Source organism: Pundamilia nyererei, unplaced genomic scaffold (genome assembly GCF_000239375.1).
Source record: "Pundamilia nyererei isolate P.nyererei 1_Seehausen unplaced genomic scaffold, PunNye1.0 scaffold00030, whole genome shotgun sequence".
NCBI classification, from domain to species: domain Eukaryota; kingdom Metazoa; phylum Chordata; class Actinopteri; order Cichliformes; family Cichlidae; genus Pundamilia; species Pundamilia nyererei.
The window spans coordinates 1,048,095-1,066,848 of record NW_005187431.1 but is presented as its reverse complement, the minus strand read 5'-3'; the positions used below and the strand labels follow the sequence as shown (position 1 = coordinate 1,066,848).

The following is an 18,754-nucleotide window of genomic DNA, read 5'->3' as shown; positions in this document are numbered from 1 at the left end:
TCTCCCTTTCTGTAGTCTACATGTTTGTTTGCAGCTTCTTTGTTTGATGATGGGCTCAAAAAAAATAGCTTTGAGCTACTATGCTGTGTGTAAATAGGAACGAGCGATGTGTGTTTGAGGGTACTGAGACTTACATCTATCAGCTCTGAGATCACTTTATGATCCTTTTGTTTGATATTGTGTTACAGGGATAGTGTAGGGACCATCACAGCAGATTACGACTGCATGCATTATCATGTGGGCGAGTGGTCATGTGTGCTAAAGCAGATAAAGGCATATTTAGTGCTCTCCTCGACTTCAAAAGGCCTTTTGTAACTTGTAATATCAGCTGCACTCGTACAGCAGCAACATCGATTTGTAGTGCGTATGATCTAAAATTGGCTTTTTACACTTGTTGAGGCTGGTTTTAGATGCAGTTTGTTGTCTCTGAAAATGTTTATTTCAGCTTCTTATCACGGATGGATGCGAGTTAGCTGGCTTTGCAGTTTGTTTCAAACTCCTTCCACCTCTCCGTCTCTCCCTCTTCCTCTCAGTGTACAGTGGGCTCCAGAGTGGCCATGCGTGTCGGCGGGGAATTCTTCTTTGACCCATCGCCATGTGAACCCTCTGTGGATTTGCTGCTGGTGGCTGGAGGTGTAGGGATCAATCCCTTGTATTCAATTATGCTGCACACAGCAGATCTGCTGCGTCTCAATCGAGCTTCAGGTGGCCGGGATTACAACATAGGCTCCGCCCACCTCTGTTACAGTGCCAAGAACACCGAAGAGCTGCTGTTCAAGGTATGCTTTAGAAAATTTCTATGTGTAAAATCTATGAGAAGGTTTTTTTTTTTTAATTATTTTAATAAACTTTTATAAATGTACAACATCCTACCTTCTGTGTTCCCAGAATTCTATCATTGAGGTGTGCCAAGAGTTTCCTGACAAGTTCTCCTGTGACTTCCATGTCACGCAGCAGAGCACAGACGTCGACCTGCAACTCCTGCCGTTTGTCAACCGTAAATACTGCACTTTCGCTTTTCTTTGTTTGGATGAGATGATTGAGTAACTGTCACATTCAACCACAGCCTGTCTTGGTTGATTTATCTGTGTCATCATAGGCTAAGTCTCCATGTAGGCGACTGAGATGGGATAGGTGCCGCAGCACCGCGTCTTAATTGATTTGCTTCCCTTGTGTCTCATCAGATGGGAGACTCACAGAGGAGGTGTTGCGGAAACACGTGGACCCACAAAGAACTCTGTGTTACTTGTGTGGACCCCCGCCGATGATTGAATCAATTTCAAAAACCCTCATGGACCTCAGCCTCCCCAAAGATAGGATCTTCTTCGAGAAGTGGTGGTAGGGGCCCTCCTACAGCTCCCAGAAACCAATTCCTGCCTTTTGTTGTCATCAGTGGGGAAGGTGTACATCTGGGAGAATGGAAAGCAAGGGAAATGTCCCAGTGATCTGGATTTCAGTATGAATGTTTGTGTAGATGATGAAACTCATCCTCTGATCCCTGCCACAGCAACCCGTGCTTGATTTGCGATAGACCGCTGGGACCGCCCACGCCTCAGCTAGCAGCTGACACACAAAGACAATAGAGATTATTTATATTTCCTATAGTATAAACCAGCAAGATGAGTGAAATTCCAGTGTCCTGTACATGTGTGCATCTTCAGATCTGTTCACATTTGCAGACACTTCTGCTGCAATGTCAAACCAGGTTTTCAGCGAAAAACTGTGTTAACAAGGGGACCAAGAACCAATGTAGAGGGGAGAGACTAAAGAAATAACAAAAATGAAGACCGCTGGAAAAATCAGCATGTTTGAAGGGTTTTAATTGTGAAACAGAACTCTTCCTTTGGGAAATAAGCTTTTGGTGTTGTTGAAAAGATTGATCTGTAAAATTTAAAATTAGATTACAAAGTTGGACTGTATGAGTGTGAGGAGATATGTTGCTAACTGAAAAATACTCCAATACAAAACAGTTTGTAAAATAACGACTTTTTTTTTCACAGTTTCTGCACCGATGAAACGAGTGCTAGGTAAAGTGTAACCAGAGAGATTTGGAAGTGATAGCAGATGGACTTATTGGGTGCTTAAGTTATTTAAAGGAAATGGAGGGATATTTGAAACATTAGCATTGTGTACTTTTATTTTACGCTGTACATTAGCGTTTTAATGACTCTCTTTTAACGCAGTACCTCACCTATTTGATACAATGTAACTTAGAAGTATTACGGTGTTTATATTCAGTGTACTGACACTTTTTATTTAAAGAGCCGCAGGTTTTAGAGTTGCATCAAAGCATTTGTTTTTCACATATTACTCCTCAGCTTTACACCACTGATCATATTTTTAGATTTAAAACTTCACAGGCTCCCACACATTGGCCAGTATCTCCCCCCCCCCGCTTTACTCACTTACGCTGTTACCACATGCATGCGCAGCGCCCATCCCCTATACAGCCTCTTCTTCAGCCACAGGCATTCACATACCCATAAACGGTTTCTCATCACAGGGTAGAGTAAATATCCCATGGTGCCATGTAATGGAACCTCCAGGTGGTCTGCAATTGGCTCGGATCACTGAACATCCCTCAGAGATGGTTGCAAGCTTCCTGTTGTCATCTCTCAGTGGGGGGTTGTGCCGTTGAGACTCAATTTTGAGTTGTTTGTGCATTTCTTCCTCATATGAGGACAGCTGTTTATGATTTTAAAGGAAATAAAGAAAATTGAGTCAAGTCCGCCTGCAAAGACTTTATTGACTCTTTTTTTTTTTTTATATGAAGACCTACATGTTACACTACTTATACACAACACAGGTGGTCCAGGAAATGAGTTGTAAATATCTGATTTTTAAATTACACATTTTCTAAGGTCAAGTTTACCCAAATTACAAAAAAAGTGTTAATTAATCAACAGCCTCTAGTAGTTTCTAGCCCTGTAGACAGTTTATTTGTTTAACACAGGCTTTGTTATCTTTTCCTCTGACAAATTGCAACCAACACCTTATTACAATAATAAAAACAAAACTCAAGACTTCAGTGCACTTCAAATCCCGACCCTTGCTGTTTATCTGAGATTCATACTGATAATGTTGCAGGATAAAGGTTTATAAACCGTTAGTTTTTTCTATATTTCTGCACAAATTAGATCCAAACTGTTACCGGATTTTAACAAAAGTCCTAACTACTGATTAAATTTAAAAAAAAAAAGATGCTCACTTATTAACTTCATTTAGTTATTGAGGAAAATGATCCATGATTGTATGTCTGTGTGTGGCAAAGGTAGGTGAAATCTGAACCTAAGAATTTCCAGTTTTAATCAGCTAAAACTTGACTGTGTGTGTGCTCTCTGTTTTTATTTATAGAACTATCAAAGTCTATTCTTCATAACTCACATTTAGGGAAGTGAATAATTACCCTTTGTCGCCGTACGTACAAAGGAAGGAAGGAATTTCTAAGGATTTCAGAATAACAATTGTTTACGCTTACCACCCTGAAAAAGGATGCAAACCCACCCACTAGTGTTGCCCTCCCCAGGAGTGGCTGGCAAAGAGAAAGGAGTACGAACCCCAAAGAAACCCAGGCTAACTGCTTGGATAATGTTTGTAAGTCTATCATCAGGAGAACACTGAACAATAACGGTGAGCTGCAGAGGAGTGTAAGGCGAAAAGCACTGCTCTCCAAGAACACTGGTGCAATTTACTAAAGATCACATGCACAAGTGAGATTTGTAGCTCAATGAGACTAAAATAAATTGTCTTTTTGAAAGCACCCCATTGAAGGATAAGAACCTCGTCTGATATGTGAAACCTAGTGTTGGTAGACTTATCGTTTGAAGCTTTTTTTGTGGCATCTAGGCCATAATGGCTTACCAGTGGCCCAGTCATACCAGTAAATGGTCACTTTCCTCAATAGCGAGTGTCACATAATATTTTCTACTTTTCACACTAGACAAATTTGATGACATATTAGATCATGTTGTTACAGAAATATGAAAAAAAAACTAACTTTTTCCTGCACCTGTGAGAATTTAAGCCATCTGATAATTATATATGTGCTATTATTATTCATTCTAAACAAATCCTTTAAAATAGGGTAGATTATTAACAATCGTGACCGAGATACGTGAGCAAAAACACACATTTAAGCGCTCACAAACTGGAATCAAAACAACGTATCAAATGATTTAAATACCATCAACATCACTGAGCTGCATCCTTGTTACTCTTCAGCCGTCGCATAACACAAACGGATCGATTCAGGCTGTAATGCAGTACTACGCACTTGTTTTTCCTCTTAAATTATACTTTTTTTCCATACATATAAAAATACAGTGAGCCCATTGAAATCAAAACTCACAGTCCTATTACAAGAATGTAGTAAAATACAACAGTGTGAAAGAATAATACTTAAGGCTTGGACTGGAGGCTAACTCTAGGTTGTACAGTCTCATTTCATATAAAGACACATAGCAGCACCAACCCGAAGCAGAAGACTGCACAACACTTTTCCCATTTACAGGAGCTACGACCTCAAAAGGCATTGTGTTAATGCCCTAAACAGAGCAGATAGAAGCGTTAGCAACAGAACGCAATATGAATACAGTGGTTATTTCTGGGCTTGTTCACAAAGAACTAAAAAAAAATGCAAGTCAACAAAAAGTTGAAAAGCTTTTTTATAGACTAACCAGCTTTTAGTGCCCTTTGCCCGCTTTGTGCCGAATATGTCAACAAACACCAGAAAAGAGCTGTTGTCTGATCCGCTCTTCCACCCTCGCCGCCTCCTTGGGCCCTGCGTTGGCTTCCTGATAGAAATCTGTCCATCTTACTGACTTCTCCTGCTTGGGCAGTGGGATCTTGTCAATGTCAGTTTCCTCTTCCTGGTCTTCAAGAGAAGCCCTGCTCTTCGACAGGAACAAGAAGTCCTTTTGATGTGGTGCATCCTCTTCCCCTTTATCCCCACCTTGCTGCAGGACTGCTCTTTTGCGCTTTCCGCTGTCCCTGCTCTTCCCTCTTCCTCCCGCCTCCTCTTCCTCCTCCTCCTCCTCCTCCTCTTTTGAGTTTCTTCTTAACCTGTCCATCTCTGTCTCTATCAAAGGGGACCTGGTTTCTCTCTCTTCTAGTAATTCTCCAGTAGCACTTTTCTTTGCCTTGCTGCGACCCCTGAGGTTCAGCATCTGAAATCAAATACATGCGTTTGAGATAGTTTTGTGCTTTGTGTCATGTCTTCTTCTTTCTATCTCTCCAGACACCTGACAAACTACAACAAAGCCTCTTTTATTGATGCCTTCTTCCTGTACAGTTTTAGGCCAACTATTTGCCTATTATTAGACTTTTCCAGAGTGGATTTATATATTCGCTGTACATCCCATATTTAGAAACATGACTTTTTAATGGCACCTTCTGTGACATAAAGTCACGTGCCCTAAAGGCACAACAGAAGAAGAGTGACAGGTTTGTTGCGAAGATTGAAGAAGAAGAAAGGGAGACAAACCTTGAAGTCTTTTCTCTTGCGCTGCAAAACGGGTCTCTGAAGAAAAAGAATTTGCTTCGTCGACAAACTCCCGTCACTGCACAAAGACAGAGAGCTGCACTTTTACTACTGTTAACCCGCTACGCTGTAGTGCGAGAAGCGTGCACGCCACTGTATTTACTGAAATCCAGTTTCTGCATGCTGCAGTTTGTAAAAGTGACAGGTTACAAGACAACAGCAGTTCAATGACAGCGTTACTGCTCGCGAGCCCTGGCTGATTTCAAAAGCGGTTTCATGTTGTGATGAGCATATGATCAAGATTTGTCAGATCTTGGACCATCTGTCCTGCATATCTAAGCCACGCTGTCAGTCCTAATCCTAAAAACAATGAGGCAGGCAACATCTTAGGAGAAAGAATCAGTCTACAAAGCGTAGTCCTTGCTGAGTTTAGGTGATACGATTCAGAGCACGTACTGACTCAGTGGATCTGGGTGCATGGTAGGACAGTTGTGCGTTTTTTCTTGGGTACCTGTTTGTCTTGACAATGGGTGTGGGTAGCACGCACATCAGTCTCCATCCATACGGAGCTAAAGACTGAAGCAGTGGGATGTAGTCTGTCTTCACCATAACACCCTGGACAGAGGAAAGAGTGCTAATGGCTCACATATAAAGAATGCAGTCATACATATATGCATGCAAAATGCAAGCAGGTAGGTAATGGCACAAGCTTAAGGCCAAAATGGTTGCTCAAAAGAGCACATTTTATCTAGAGCTTTAAAAGCCTGAAAAACCTCACGTCAACAACTGTCCACTGCTCAACTACGATAGCATCATAAGAAGTGTTTGCAGTTTCCTCAGCAGAGGTCTGGAGGATGAACACGCTGTCCACAGATGAAACCCCATTAGCTGGAGAGAAAAAGGGGACAAATTGGAGACAAGAGTTAGATAAACACAAATGGATAAATGGGATTCAAAGAGGAACTAAAAACTAAATCTCTATTCTCCAATCTCTCATTTTTCATCCCCTGTTCCACTCGACTTAAGCCTGCTTATTCCATGGGTGGCTGAACAGTGACTTATGGCATAAGCCGTGGACTTTCTGCACATAACACCATGCATATCATCCATTACTCAACAGTGAAGCATGGATCTACAGCCTGAGCAGCCCCCCCACCCCCCACGACATCGATTTTTGAGGCTTTGATGCTTTTTATTTTGGCAGATTTTGGTTTTACTGCTAGCAACACTGCTTCTTGGTTCAGTTTCAAAGTTTGCATTCTGGGTTTTTTTGTTTTTTGCATTATACAGACAGGACAGAACATGGGAAAAAATGGAATAAGAAACATCCTGTTGTTTTGTGTCTGCTTCTTGGCAAAATTAGTCACCTTATAACTTTAAAAAGGAGGCTAGCGAATCATGATTGTGTTTGCAGATTACTGTACTGCCCCCAAGAGGCCAAACATATGTTTAGGTTTAGGAGTCTGATTACTTAAGCCAGAGAGGTTAAAAAAATGCAGTGTCATAGATTTAGTGGGTGAGGAGTTTGTGCTATTGTATTGGTTATGTTAAAGATGGGTGCTTTCCACACCATGAATCTATGCAAGCATATAGTATGAAAGGATTCATTTAGATTAATTACTGAATTGGATAAAAATAAGCCAAACTGACTCCATACTTTCAGTTTTGAAACTAAAATCAAACAAGTGAAAACAATCAATTAAAGACATGAAAGGAGTGGAAGCACAACCTTGGTCTGTCAACTTTTATTTTACGTATGACAGTACATGGAAAAATGGTGTTGCATTGCTATGGTTACAGGACTTACCGTTATCATCTCCGAGATGGAAAAACCCATCAATGAGGTGTGCTCCGCTGTTGAAATGCTGGGTCAAGTGGTCGAGCCAGTGTGCATCAACTCCTGTGATTAGCCCTGCCTCCTTTTGCACTTGCAGTGGCACCCTGAGTGAGTAGAACCTCATAGAGCTGTTCAGCTCTTCTGTGTGGTTGTACAGTGCAAAGAGCTGCATTCCTACAGGACATGCAAACAGGTAAAATTCACAAACGGAGAAACAACCTAACGAGTAAACAAGCAAACAGGATCCTGCGTACTTACTGGCCTGCGCCAGTGGCGAGGTTGCCCCCTTGTCTTCTTCGGAACTCTTTAGCCTGATGTGGTTGTTGTTGTGCGTCGTCACTGTGCTCTGCCCACGTGCACGAGAAGACTTTCTTTCACTGTTACGATCCAGCTCTGGAGAGCTGAGCCAGCTGTCTGAGCTTGAACCACGTCTCTCTCTCTGGTCTGGAAGGCTAAAACGTTTTTCTGTGCATCCACTCAAGTTTCCTTTAGCTCCTGGTACACCACGCTCCTGCGGCCTTGTTGAACCTACTGTTTCTGGAAGGGTTGGACTTAGCCCGTTCCCCTGGGTCTCTGCAGAGCTTTTAACTGTGTCTAAACCAGGTTTGACGTGATTTTGAGGTTCATTCGTTGACTCTTTGAAGCTGATCTGTGAGGTAAGAACTTGTTCACTAGACTCTCCTGGGGCGGGGCTAAAGTCTGGTTCTCTTGGGCCCAAAGTGCTGTGCTCCTGTGGATTACATTTAAACTCACAATGATCTAACTCAGAGGAGCACCGATCAGTTTCAGCACCATTTTGACGAGGTTCTGTAGGATCCGTTGGGCTGGTGTTGGCACTGAAGGGGTGTCGATGTATGGGAGAAGGGCTTGAATGTAAGGACGACAGCTCGTCGGGATCCCAATTTCCTAAGAAGCAAGGTCCTCCCCCCGGCTGCTGGAGAAAGCCCACAAACATCACACCTTGCTCTGCTACATCCTGGATCTGCAACGGCAATATATGCACACCCATACGCTCTATTATAACAAATCTGAGCGATGCATACATAAAGGATGTCTTTCACCGCACCACAAATAAATTTGCAGTCTTTTTTTTTCTTACTATAGGCAAACAAAGCCTCATTTACACACAAACAAAGGCTGACATACGCAGACTAGATATTCTGCAAAATAACAACCTACCTAATCATCTGCAAAGATCAAATATTCAAATGACAAAAGGACCTCATTATCTCAACGCACCCGTGTGTGTATATGTGTGACAGAGTTTGTGTGTGCGTCTGTGTATGTGTGCGCATGCTGCTCCCTCCCACGGAGCTCTGGTGGTTAATTGTCAGCTGATATTTGGGCTGACAGTTTTAGACAGACTCGACAGGAGAGAAATCAGATCGCAAACTAACACTGAACAATAATGAGACACATCTTCCCCTATTACCCGCTACTTTTGACACTTCACTCGTCCATACATGCATATCACATTTTTAAAAACACTCGCTATTACCAACACACGCGCACAGTTTACACACAGATTTATCTGATGAGTATGTCCAGAGGGAGACAGAGTGGGTACGCTAGTGGGGCGAGAAAAAAAAAAAAGTATAAAATTTCAAAACTGAACACACACACACACACACACACACACACACACACACACACACACACACACACACACATATATATTCCATCAGTCTGCCTGCTCGATGCAGCTCCTGGGTTCTTATCTCGAACTCTCTCTGGCAGCTTGTGATCTGATTGGTTATTCATGTCACGCTGCCGAAGCCTATCATATTATACTCAGTGATGTGCATTTCCATCCAATCAGGTTTTCCTTTGTGCTCTCTGGGTGTTCAAATGCCAATCTATTCAATAGTGCACATTTTCATTTCCCAATGTAGAACTGTTGGAGAATTCATGAGCAGAAAGACTAAAAGTGAGTTTAACAGCTGATAAATGCCAACCATGAGGCTCTGTGTTGGCATGCCATCTTTGGGGCTTACTTCTTTCTGTAGTTTACAGTGACACTCTCTTCGTTATGTTCCTTCTCCTTTGGTTTCCTTGTTACGGGTTTAGCAAACAGTGTAATTGGAAACTAGTCAAAATCCAGTGTCTTTTGCTGATTTCTTCTCTTCCATCTTTTTTTTTTTTTTAACTCCCTCTTGGGTCCTACGTATGACATCTGGGCTTGGGTTTTTGTTCAGCTCCTGTCACAACGCGTTGTTAAAATCTCTTCAGCCAGGTGAATTTGCAAGATTTTAAAATGGAAAAGCCCCATTTGAAATGAAGACGATCTGCATGCTAGCACCAAAGGCAGAGCTACCATATGGCACAGACAGGCAATTATAGGCAGTTGCCTGTGGCCATATGAGCAGGGTAATATTTCCTTTACCGTCACAGTCGTGCTGTGCCAACGTGAAACACACAAACACACAGAGAAGCAGTGCAACAGGTATGGAGACAGTGAGCGAGGAGGGTAAGTATGGTAAGGCAACCATGAAAGAAGAAGAATTTTAAATATACTTAATGTCTTCCTGTCTTCTTCTGACCAAGCAGGAAACAACCTGTGTGCATTTTTCACAACAAGGCCTTTCCTCCAAATACTTGTAGAAACATGAGGACCAGCATTCTGCACATGCGGCTTCAATAAAGTAACACTGGATGATGTTTTGGGTATACAAGGTGATGAAAGTGACATACTATTTTACATCTATATGACACAGTGAAGCTTGAGCTGCCTACACTTGCAATTGAACTCACCCTCTTGACGTAGCTCTGGATGACTTCTGGGTCAGCGGCCTGATGACCAGCCACACAGACATCCGTCTCCAGACGATTTCTTGCCCATCTCAGTTGGCTTTTCTCTGAACTAAAGGGTGAGAAATAAATTTAAGGTGAGAAATTTATACTTTAGCTAAATTCTGCTCTTGAGAAGTAGAAAATGCCAGAATACGCTGGCTCTCTAATGACATTGTGCTAGACGGTCTCATTTAGTTTTTTATGTCCTGGTCATTATAGCCACAGCATGACAAAGTAGCATTACATAGTAGCATTAGTCTAAAGGAGCCACAGCTATATAGTATCTGGCAGATGTGCTCCTGTTCACAAGCACTCATTGGCTCAAAATGATTGCAGCAGAAACATAATGTCAAATCTGATACAGGGAGAATTTTCCATTTTAGGAGAACACACATTCATCAAAACCACAAAAGACTTATTAGACAGAAGAAGGACTGAATTTCCTTCTGCTCCCGCTGCAAGACACCATCATAAAAGGAGTATTCAGATACGCCTCTTCAGATTTGGATTGAGGTCAGTGGGAAGGCCGTGGTAATATCTTGCGCTCTGAGGCGTGAGCGACATTCTCAGCTAGATTTGAAACAGTAGATCTGTCATATTTTTTTTCCCTTTCATTTTTAGGGTTTTTGATGAAAGGGGATGGTGGTGATGGGGAGATAAAAGGCAGAGTAAAGGGGACGAAGGGGGGGTGACGAGGACAAAGGAAAAGTGGGGGACGGTCATCACTGAAGAAAGCAGATGAAAGGATGGAGAGATGGTTTCTCTCTTTCAGTGTGCCGTTCCCCTCTGGCGAGTGCTGATGATGCAATCAGCCGTCTCCACGGTGACAGGTGCCAGGAAGCAGCAGGACCACTTGGCAGGAGGGGCATCAAAGGAGCAGCTTGGCACCTGTCGGTACACTACAGTGTGTGTGTGTGTGTGTGTGTGTGTGTGTGTGTGTGTGTGTGTGTGTGTGTGTGTGTGTGTGTGTGTGTGTGTGTAAACCATTGCTTGAATTCACACAAGAGGAAGAGAGAAGGCTAGCCAAAAACTGCAGACTAAACAAAGTAATGCCTTTAATTTCATGGTCTATAGATGACAACCAATGGGAGTTTACAAACTATGTAATCAAAGCTCTCTGAATAAAAGACAAAGGAATGATCCTGTCTACATGAGACATCTTTATTCAAATAATTATTTTAAAAAGGTTCTAGTAAGATGATGACTTGTTGGAGAGAGCATGAGCTGCTAAAAGGATCAGATCCTATCCATATATTTTGAAAATGGAAAAACAAATAGTGACAGAAATGGGATGCAATAAACTACCACCATCTAAAAACAATATCCAAAGAGAGAATTTCCTCTTTGTTCAAATACTGGTGGGCTTATAGACTACAGCTCTGTAGCCATGCTAGTTCCAACATGAGGCACACCATTGTTTTTATGCTAGCACCACTTCCTCATGCTAGCCTGCTAACCATAGACCAGAGGTGTCCCAGGACCAGAATCACCCTGGCAAAGACTCCAGTCCAGCCCACTTGAAGACTTTGCAAAATGTGAACAGTATTTTCACCACTTTAAAGCTTTTCTTAATGATAAAGACCTCCGCCATGGCACTTCATATTACACCAAAGTAATCAACTAATGGGTAAAAAAAAAATTAATGACAGAAGATATCCATTTTTTCCCCACTACAATAGAAATATAACATTTTCACAGTGAAGAAAAAAAAATCTGTCATCAAAAAAAATTGAAATGTAACTTTTTTTTTCTTATATTACAATATTTGAGAGTGAATTTGTGTAGTTTAACTTCTTCACACTGACAGAAAGAGGAGTTTCACTGGTCCGGCCCACTTAAGATCAGAGTGATCTCTATGTGGCTCAAAGTGTAAAATTAGCTTGATATCCCTGCCATAGACAGTAAAAGGCATGAACATAACTTCCAGGTGAGAAAAATAGAAGCCAATGCAGAAGTGCCTTGAATCTGAAGGCCACTAGATGGGAAAGCTGTGGCTACAAAACCCTTGAGGTGTTCCTCACTCACCTCTCTTTCCATCAGTAATGATTAAACTCTGGCTCTCTTTCACTGTTTGTCTTTTGGCCTCTCTCTCCCATCATCCCCAACCTGACGCAGCAGATGGCTGCCCTTCCTTGAGCCTGGTTCTGCTGGAGGTTTCTTCCTGTTAAAAGTGAATTTTTCTTTCCCGCTGCCACCAAGTGCTTTCTCATAGGGGGTCATCTGGCTGTTGGGTTTTTTTCTCTGTTATTGTAGAGTCTTTACCCTACAATATAAAGCACCTTAAGGCAACTGTTTTTGTGATTTGGTGCTATATAAATAAAAATGAATTGAACTGAACTGATGATAGTGCTAAACCTTAGTGAATCCCTGAAACATAAATGTTTCTCTAAATTTAGTCGGGCAGATTTTTAGGTAAGTCACAAAATGGGAGAAACATTTTAAACCTCTTATGGTCAGACTAGCCAGCCATTATTCTTCTACTGGGAGCAACTGAAGTCATCATAAAATTTAGTACTCCACAAACTATAAAACTGATCTATCCTCTGGGTCTGAAAAGTAATATGCAGCAGTGCCCTAAACTTATTTTGTTTCTAACAGCCAGTACGGGAAACTCTTGTCCAAAGAAGTTTGATCATATAGAAGACCACGGGAAATGTACCAAACGTCTGGTTCAATATTCCTCAATAATAAGGCCTCATCATATCTTATAGACCTCATAGTACCATCGTATCCCAACAGAGCTCTTCAATCTCAGAGCGCAGAGGCATATTTTCAATTTCCAGAAGAAGAGCCTTCAGTTATCAGTTTGGACTCTGAAGACAGCCACCCTATCTACTTTTAAGATTAGGGCCCAAACTTTCATTTTTGATAAAGCTTAAAATTGGGGCTGGATCACATGACACTGAACCCTTACTTAGTTGTGCTGCTTTAGGCTGGCTGAACATTCCTCCTCCTTTCACCATTTTTCATTGCCAGCTCGTTTTCATGCCACAGTAGCATTTCATAAACTTTTCTCTTCTGTCTCCTAAAGTTTGTGTTTTGTCTGTGCTCCTTTTTTTTTTTCCTCGCTCTTTCTCCTCCACCACACAACCATTTGCAGCAGACAGTTCACCCTACCTGAGCCCAGTTCTGCAGTTTCTTCCTGTTAAAAGAGAGTTCTTCCTTTCTACTCTCACCAAGTGCTTACTCATTGGGGATTGTCTGACTACAGGGGTTCTCTGAATAATATTGTAGTGTCTTTACCTTACAATACAAACAGTCTCAAGACAACTTCCTGTGCCAAAATGGCTAAAAAGCTAGCACAGGCAACTGGAAAAAACAGGAACGTCAACATAGGATAAATGAAAATCAGGAAAACAGACGGAGAACGTTGGGAAAACTTAATATGATGCAAAGATAAAAATGAAACAGAGCCATCAATAAACACATCAACAGGACTACACATATGATGATATATACTCATAAATAATGAACAGTGTTAGGAGAGCTCATGGTTTATATTTGGGTTCATTAACTTCTTTGATGAGACGCTGAAAATGAACTCAGGTTGGAAACATGCAAGAAGTGAAGAAGAACTGGGTTACAGATGAGACAGCTACACGATTTAGTCTCAGTACAGTATATTACATTTATAGTCAAGAGTGAGAGAATTGGGATACAGAGCTAAAGTTAGCCATTTTAAGTGGCTGACTCACCAGCAATTAAAAAAAAAAGCAGGTGAGGAAGCTTGTGATAATGAGTCTCAATTGGCTTCCATGTCAAAACAATGAAGTCACATAGCTTGGCAGCTTCAAACGAGTGCCTAAATGAGGCTGCAAATTAATCATCTTAATTATCTTAATCAATCTAGAGTGAATAATCTTACAGGTTACAATTTCTTCCCTAAAGCTGGGTACAGTTGCTCAAGGCATAAGCATGTTTAATAGGTTTACCTCGGTGTCTCTCGGACCAGCACGGCCCGGTGGAGCTGGCGCTGGATGTGTGCTTGGCGGGGCCCGCAGGGGTGAACAAAAGGGTGGACGGCAACCAGGACAAAACCCTGTGTGTAGAGCTCCCTGACTTGAACCGGCAGCTCTCTGACCGAGGACAGACAAAGGACTGATGACACCGGCACCTCTGGAGGGAGGAAAATGAGTGAGAGGAAAGGGAGAACAACAAGGTTATACAAGGATAGGGTAATGGGAAATAAGGAGCAGGTTGTAAAAGGTGGCAGAGAATTACATAGGAGTGGATAAAAGCTGAAACAAAGAGGTGGGGGCAGAAAAAAAAACAGAGAGGTGGGGAAAGAGACAAAGGGACAAAGGGTGTGAAGGAACAAAGATGGAGCATGTTTCATTATGATAATTCACACTGAACAACAACACATGGCATCTTCATGCTAAATCTGAAACTAATTACACCGGAACTATTAGCCTCTGTCCTCACTGTCACCAGCACAGTCTGGCTTTTGGAAAACACACACAAGTGTGCAGGGACACACACTGTTATGGATGGACAGATGCTGGAAAGTGCTTATTTGGAACCACATTCGCCCATATTAACAGAGAGTTTAACACATCTTTCCCCCCGACACAGACACACACACACACACACACACACACACATCAAAAGGTTTGACAGACAATGCTATCACATCGCCTGTTTGGGCGTACGGTATTAGCAGCAATCGCTAACACAGAGCTGCTTCTCTTATTACCAAACACAATGGAAAGAAAACCCGTTTACTTCAGTGGAAATGGTTAGCAGAGCTTATCGTATGGAGGCAAATCCACCAGGGAGAGCGCAATGTTTGTGAGAGCGACCCTCTTGAGGTCGGTGCATTGTAGTAAGGTTCTCTGCCTGTTTACAGGCTTTTAAGGAAGCATGCACGTGGCTGGGTGTTTGAGCGAAGCCAGGTGTGTGAGAGGGAGGAGGGCGGCAGGGAGGGGAATAAAAAAAAGAGAGAAGACAAGTAAAGAAAACAGCAGACAGAAAGAACGAGTCGGTTAGCAGAGCTGGGTTGGAGAAGGAGGAGAGCAGAGAAAGAGAGCGAGAGATGAGGCTGTCTGTTTGTGCCTGAATGCTTGTCATCCTTCCCCATTCAATCTCATTTGCATGGGTCTGGAGAAGAGAAAATAACCTGAATAAATTAACTAGACACACACACAAAACACACAGACATCCACACATGGAGAGAGAGAGGGAAAGAAAATGTGCAAACCATCTCATTTTCAATTTGTTCCTCATCATCTGGCATGTTCACACATACACACACATACAGACACCTAAGAAGCTGGCAAGTATGTTAGGGATACAAGCACATGAGGACACATTCTCCTGACTCCCATCTCAGTGAAACAATAGGAGAAAGAAAGGGGAAAAAAACTCCCAGAGAAAATCCAACCATCACATCATTTTGGCATAAATGCTTGGAACCACAAGAGCCTTTCATCAGGCAAACACTTAAAAGGGTGTCTGTGGGGACTTATCAAAAGCAGTACAGTGATAATAATAATAACAGCTGGAGACTGGGGTAGGGTGGTGGTGGTGTGGGGGGGGATAACAACGATCCTGTCACCGTAAACAGTCATTAGCCGTCATTAGCCCTGCACGGCTGGCACTCACCCACCAACGAGATGCAGGCGAGGCATCGCAGCTAATGCCGACAGGAATACAGAAAGTTATTAGGGTGTTCTGCAAGTGCTTTAGGCTGGGAAGCGACTTCATTTATACCGTCTGCCACTGTGGGATTTAAAAGGGAGGATGCGATTCTGCTCCAGAATGGGAACGGCTCAGGGCCGAAAAGCCGGCTGGAGTTTTGTGGTGCCAGGGAGGTTAGTGTCAGAAGGGTGAAAGAGTCTGATGGGTGCATCAGTATCAAACTGTCTTTTTTTCTGTGACTTTTGGGGGTTGAAACTAAGAGGGCAAAGTGCACATTTAAGTAAGTATGAGTGTTTTTATCAAAATGTCCATCCACACACTACAACTGCTTAAAAGAGAGACTAATCCAAGGATACATTGTTTCACGGGCACAAGAAGCAACTGTGGGACAGTTCTGTGGATCTTCTATTTTTGTCTCAGCTTTGACCACATCATTGCCACACTGGGCTAAAGGCAATGTCTCACTTTTTGACCCATGATTTCACAAGCTACATGTAGAGCGTGAGAGTCATCCCCTTCCTGTAGTTGCCTGAAAGGGCTTATTAATTCCTTGTACAAATCCCAGAATTTCAATGTGTGACTGTAAAGCATATTTTGCAGTGTATGTGTGCCACAGCATCACTGTGCGAGCGAATGCACGTGTGCGTGCGGGCCATCTTTTTGCCTCTGTTGTCTGAGTGTGTGCGTGCGTTAGGAAGAAAGCGCTTGCGCTAAGCCTGCTAGGTGATGCATGGGGATTACTACTTACAGCCACCCTCAAGGCTTATCCCCCTGCTTGCTGGAGGTTCACGTTTATTTAAATAGCCTTCTAATGACTTGCAGAGGTTTTAGGCGAGGATATGTGCCAAAACAGTGACTATAAAATAATCAACTTCCAGGAGCCTGGAGCTCCTCCGCCGTTTGAGGAATGTAGCTCCAAGTTATGAGAGTTGCCGGTCAGTATCTGAGTTTTGACAATGGAGGAACGATCTCCTCAGTACACACACTTTATGAGAAATGTCTCAGAGAAAGCGTCGGGTTCACAAAAAATGGCTGACAAGTACAAACCAGAGAGAAAAGGTTTTGCTGTGGTGAGAACACAGTGTGGCGCTTAAGGCACATACAGTGCCCATGTACTTGTGATGCTGTGAATTCCAGTCTGGTTCACTTTTGACACATAGCATCTCTCTGCCATCTTTGCTGGCATTCTCTCAAGGCCTTTTGCCAATAAGACTGAAACTGCAAAAAAAAAAAAAAAAAAAAAAAAAAAAATGGGATGATTTGAACTACGTCAGGCTGACAAGCTCTCCGTTTTGAAAAATGTTGATATGCTTACCTTGAAAAAAAATGCGTCAGGCAATGTGCAGATGCCACAAAGTGATGGATCTGTGGCATGCCAAATGCATCACATGAGATATTCTAATAGCAAGGCCATGTAAGGAAAAATCCGCCATAACGTTGTGGTGTGAGTGAAGTACACAAAAAATACTTCAATTATACACGCAAAACCATTGCAAAAACTGTGCGCATAACTCTGCTCGAAAATAAACTTGCCCACAGGTATGCAAAAGCACCGCAAACAGCTCCAGCTACACACACACACACACAGGGACACACACAGAGCTGAGCATTAGACACATGTTGTAAGTTTTAATGAGCCGAGTGGGTCTCCATCTCTGCAGGGCAGCAGAAAGTCATCAGCAGAGTTCAGCTCCTCGCTGTCTGCTCCAGAGACCAGCGTTAGTCACACAGCATCACACCTAACTTCCTTCCTCACACGTCGGCAGAGTCCTGGCTCCCGCTCACTCGTTCTCACACCTCTAGCTCTCTCTCTCTCGACTTCTCCTCTCTCCTCACTCACAAGCTGCTCGTTCCCCTCCCCGCACCAGACCCAGCGAGCATTCACCACAACTCTTCTTTTTTTTTTTGTCCTCTGTTCTCTAATAAACCACCATGACTGCACTCTCCACTCTTTTCTACCTGGTTTTCCATTCTTTTCCATTTCTTCTGTTCATTACTGAGCAGATCTTCCACACCAAAGCCGGCCGGGTTTAAATGCCACACCTGGCTGTTAGATTTCATACATTCACGCTGACAATGTCGAGGTAACCGATCAGTGTTACAGCAGCGATAATGAAGATCATGGTACCTTTCGCCAAGCCAAGACGATCTGTCAAGCTACAGCAGACCGGTGATTAGAGGGTAATAAGACCGCTGAATAGAAGGAGACATTAGAATGGAGTCACGTGACGAGACGCGCCTTGACAAACCAAATAAATGGCCATGTGTGAACCGCAGGGCAAATGCCCGAAATGTTGAACATATTTCTCCTCATCCTCCTTGGATTAATCACAGGGTTGCCGTGACCCGGAGCTGGGCTTAGTCACATGGAAAACAAATAATATTTTTCTTTTTTAGCTCAACCACTGCGAGAGCTCAGAAAACAAAGGCTGACACTGTATCATCAGCAACATTGTTTCTGGTGAGTTTCATCACTCAGCGGTCAAAGGTCAAGTTAGGAATCACACTGTGTTCCTCCTCACTCTGAACATTAAGTTCCTCTTCCCGAGAACACAACTTAGTTTAATAAACAGCCATCCAGTCTCCCATATTTCACAGCGGCACCGGGGAAAATATTTGTTTTTCGTTACTGTGGAGGAGTCATCAAGTCACGCTGGCAGGGAAATAATACTATTAATGGAAGCCAAATTGAATTAAAGCACGCATTTGACCGTGGGTTTCCTCAATGACACAGGCTGACATACAGATTCCTCTATCTGCCTCCTACATACACACAAACACATACACGCGCACACACACAAATACAAATAAATCCCTTTGCTGGGAATGAGGTCTCTCAATCTCCACAAACAATCAGATAATCCTCCAGGAATCCTTCAATTCTCTTGGTCTCTCTATCACAAATGGAGAGAGAGGGGCCGGCATATACCCTCTCACTCACACACACACACACACACACACACACACACACACACACACACACACACACACACACACACACACACACA

The 18,754-nt window shown here is 42.7% G+C and overlaps 2 protein-coding genes across 4 annotated transcripts in view; one reads left to right on the top strand and one right to left on the bottom strand.

Moving 5' to 3' along the window:
- oxnad1 (oxidoreductase NAD-binding domain containing 1) overlaps positions 1–2,730 on the top strand; it is a 19,241-nt gene extending 16,511 nt beyond the window's left edge. For all 3 annotated transcript variants that reach the window (XM_005728780.2, XM_013909762.1, XM_013909761.1), the window contains exons 7-9: positions 534–779; positions 889–997; positions 1,185–2,730. In XM_005728780.2, the coding sequence (XP_005728837.1) occupies positions 534–779; positions 889–997; positions 1,185–1,342 (513 nt within the window). In that variant the 3' untranslated portion in view covers positions 1,343–2,730. The remainder of the gene's footprint in view (positions 1–533; positions 780–888; positions 998–1,184) is intronic.
- Positions 2,731–2,732: 2 nt separating this feature from the next.
- The window catches only part of rftn1a (raftlin, lipid raft linker 1a), a 24,962-nt gene continuing 8,940 nt past the window's right edge, over positions 2,733–18,754 (bottom strand). Inside the window, exons 3-10 of the mRNA XM_005728779.1 lie at positions 14,039–14,222; positions 10,068–10,176; positions 7,575–8,298; positions 7,287–7,490; positions 6,258–6,367; positions 5,991–6,094; positions 5,483–5,558; positions 2,733–5,165 (exon numbers count right to left, since the gene is read on the bottom strand). Of these exons, the coding sequence (XP_005728836.1) occupies positions 4,716–5,165; positions 5,483–5,558; positions 5,991–6,094; positions 6,258–6,367; positions 7,287–7,490; positions 7,575–8,298; positions 10,068–10,176; positions 14,039–14,222 (1,961 nt within the window). The 3' untranslated portion in view covers positions 2,733–4,715. The remainder of the gene's footprint in view (positions 5,166–5,482; positions 5,559–5,990; positions 6,095–6,257; positions 6,368–7,286; positions 7,491–7,574; positions 8,299–10,067; positions 10,177–14,038; positions 14,223–18,754) is intronic.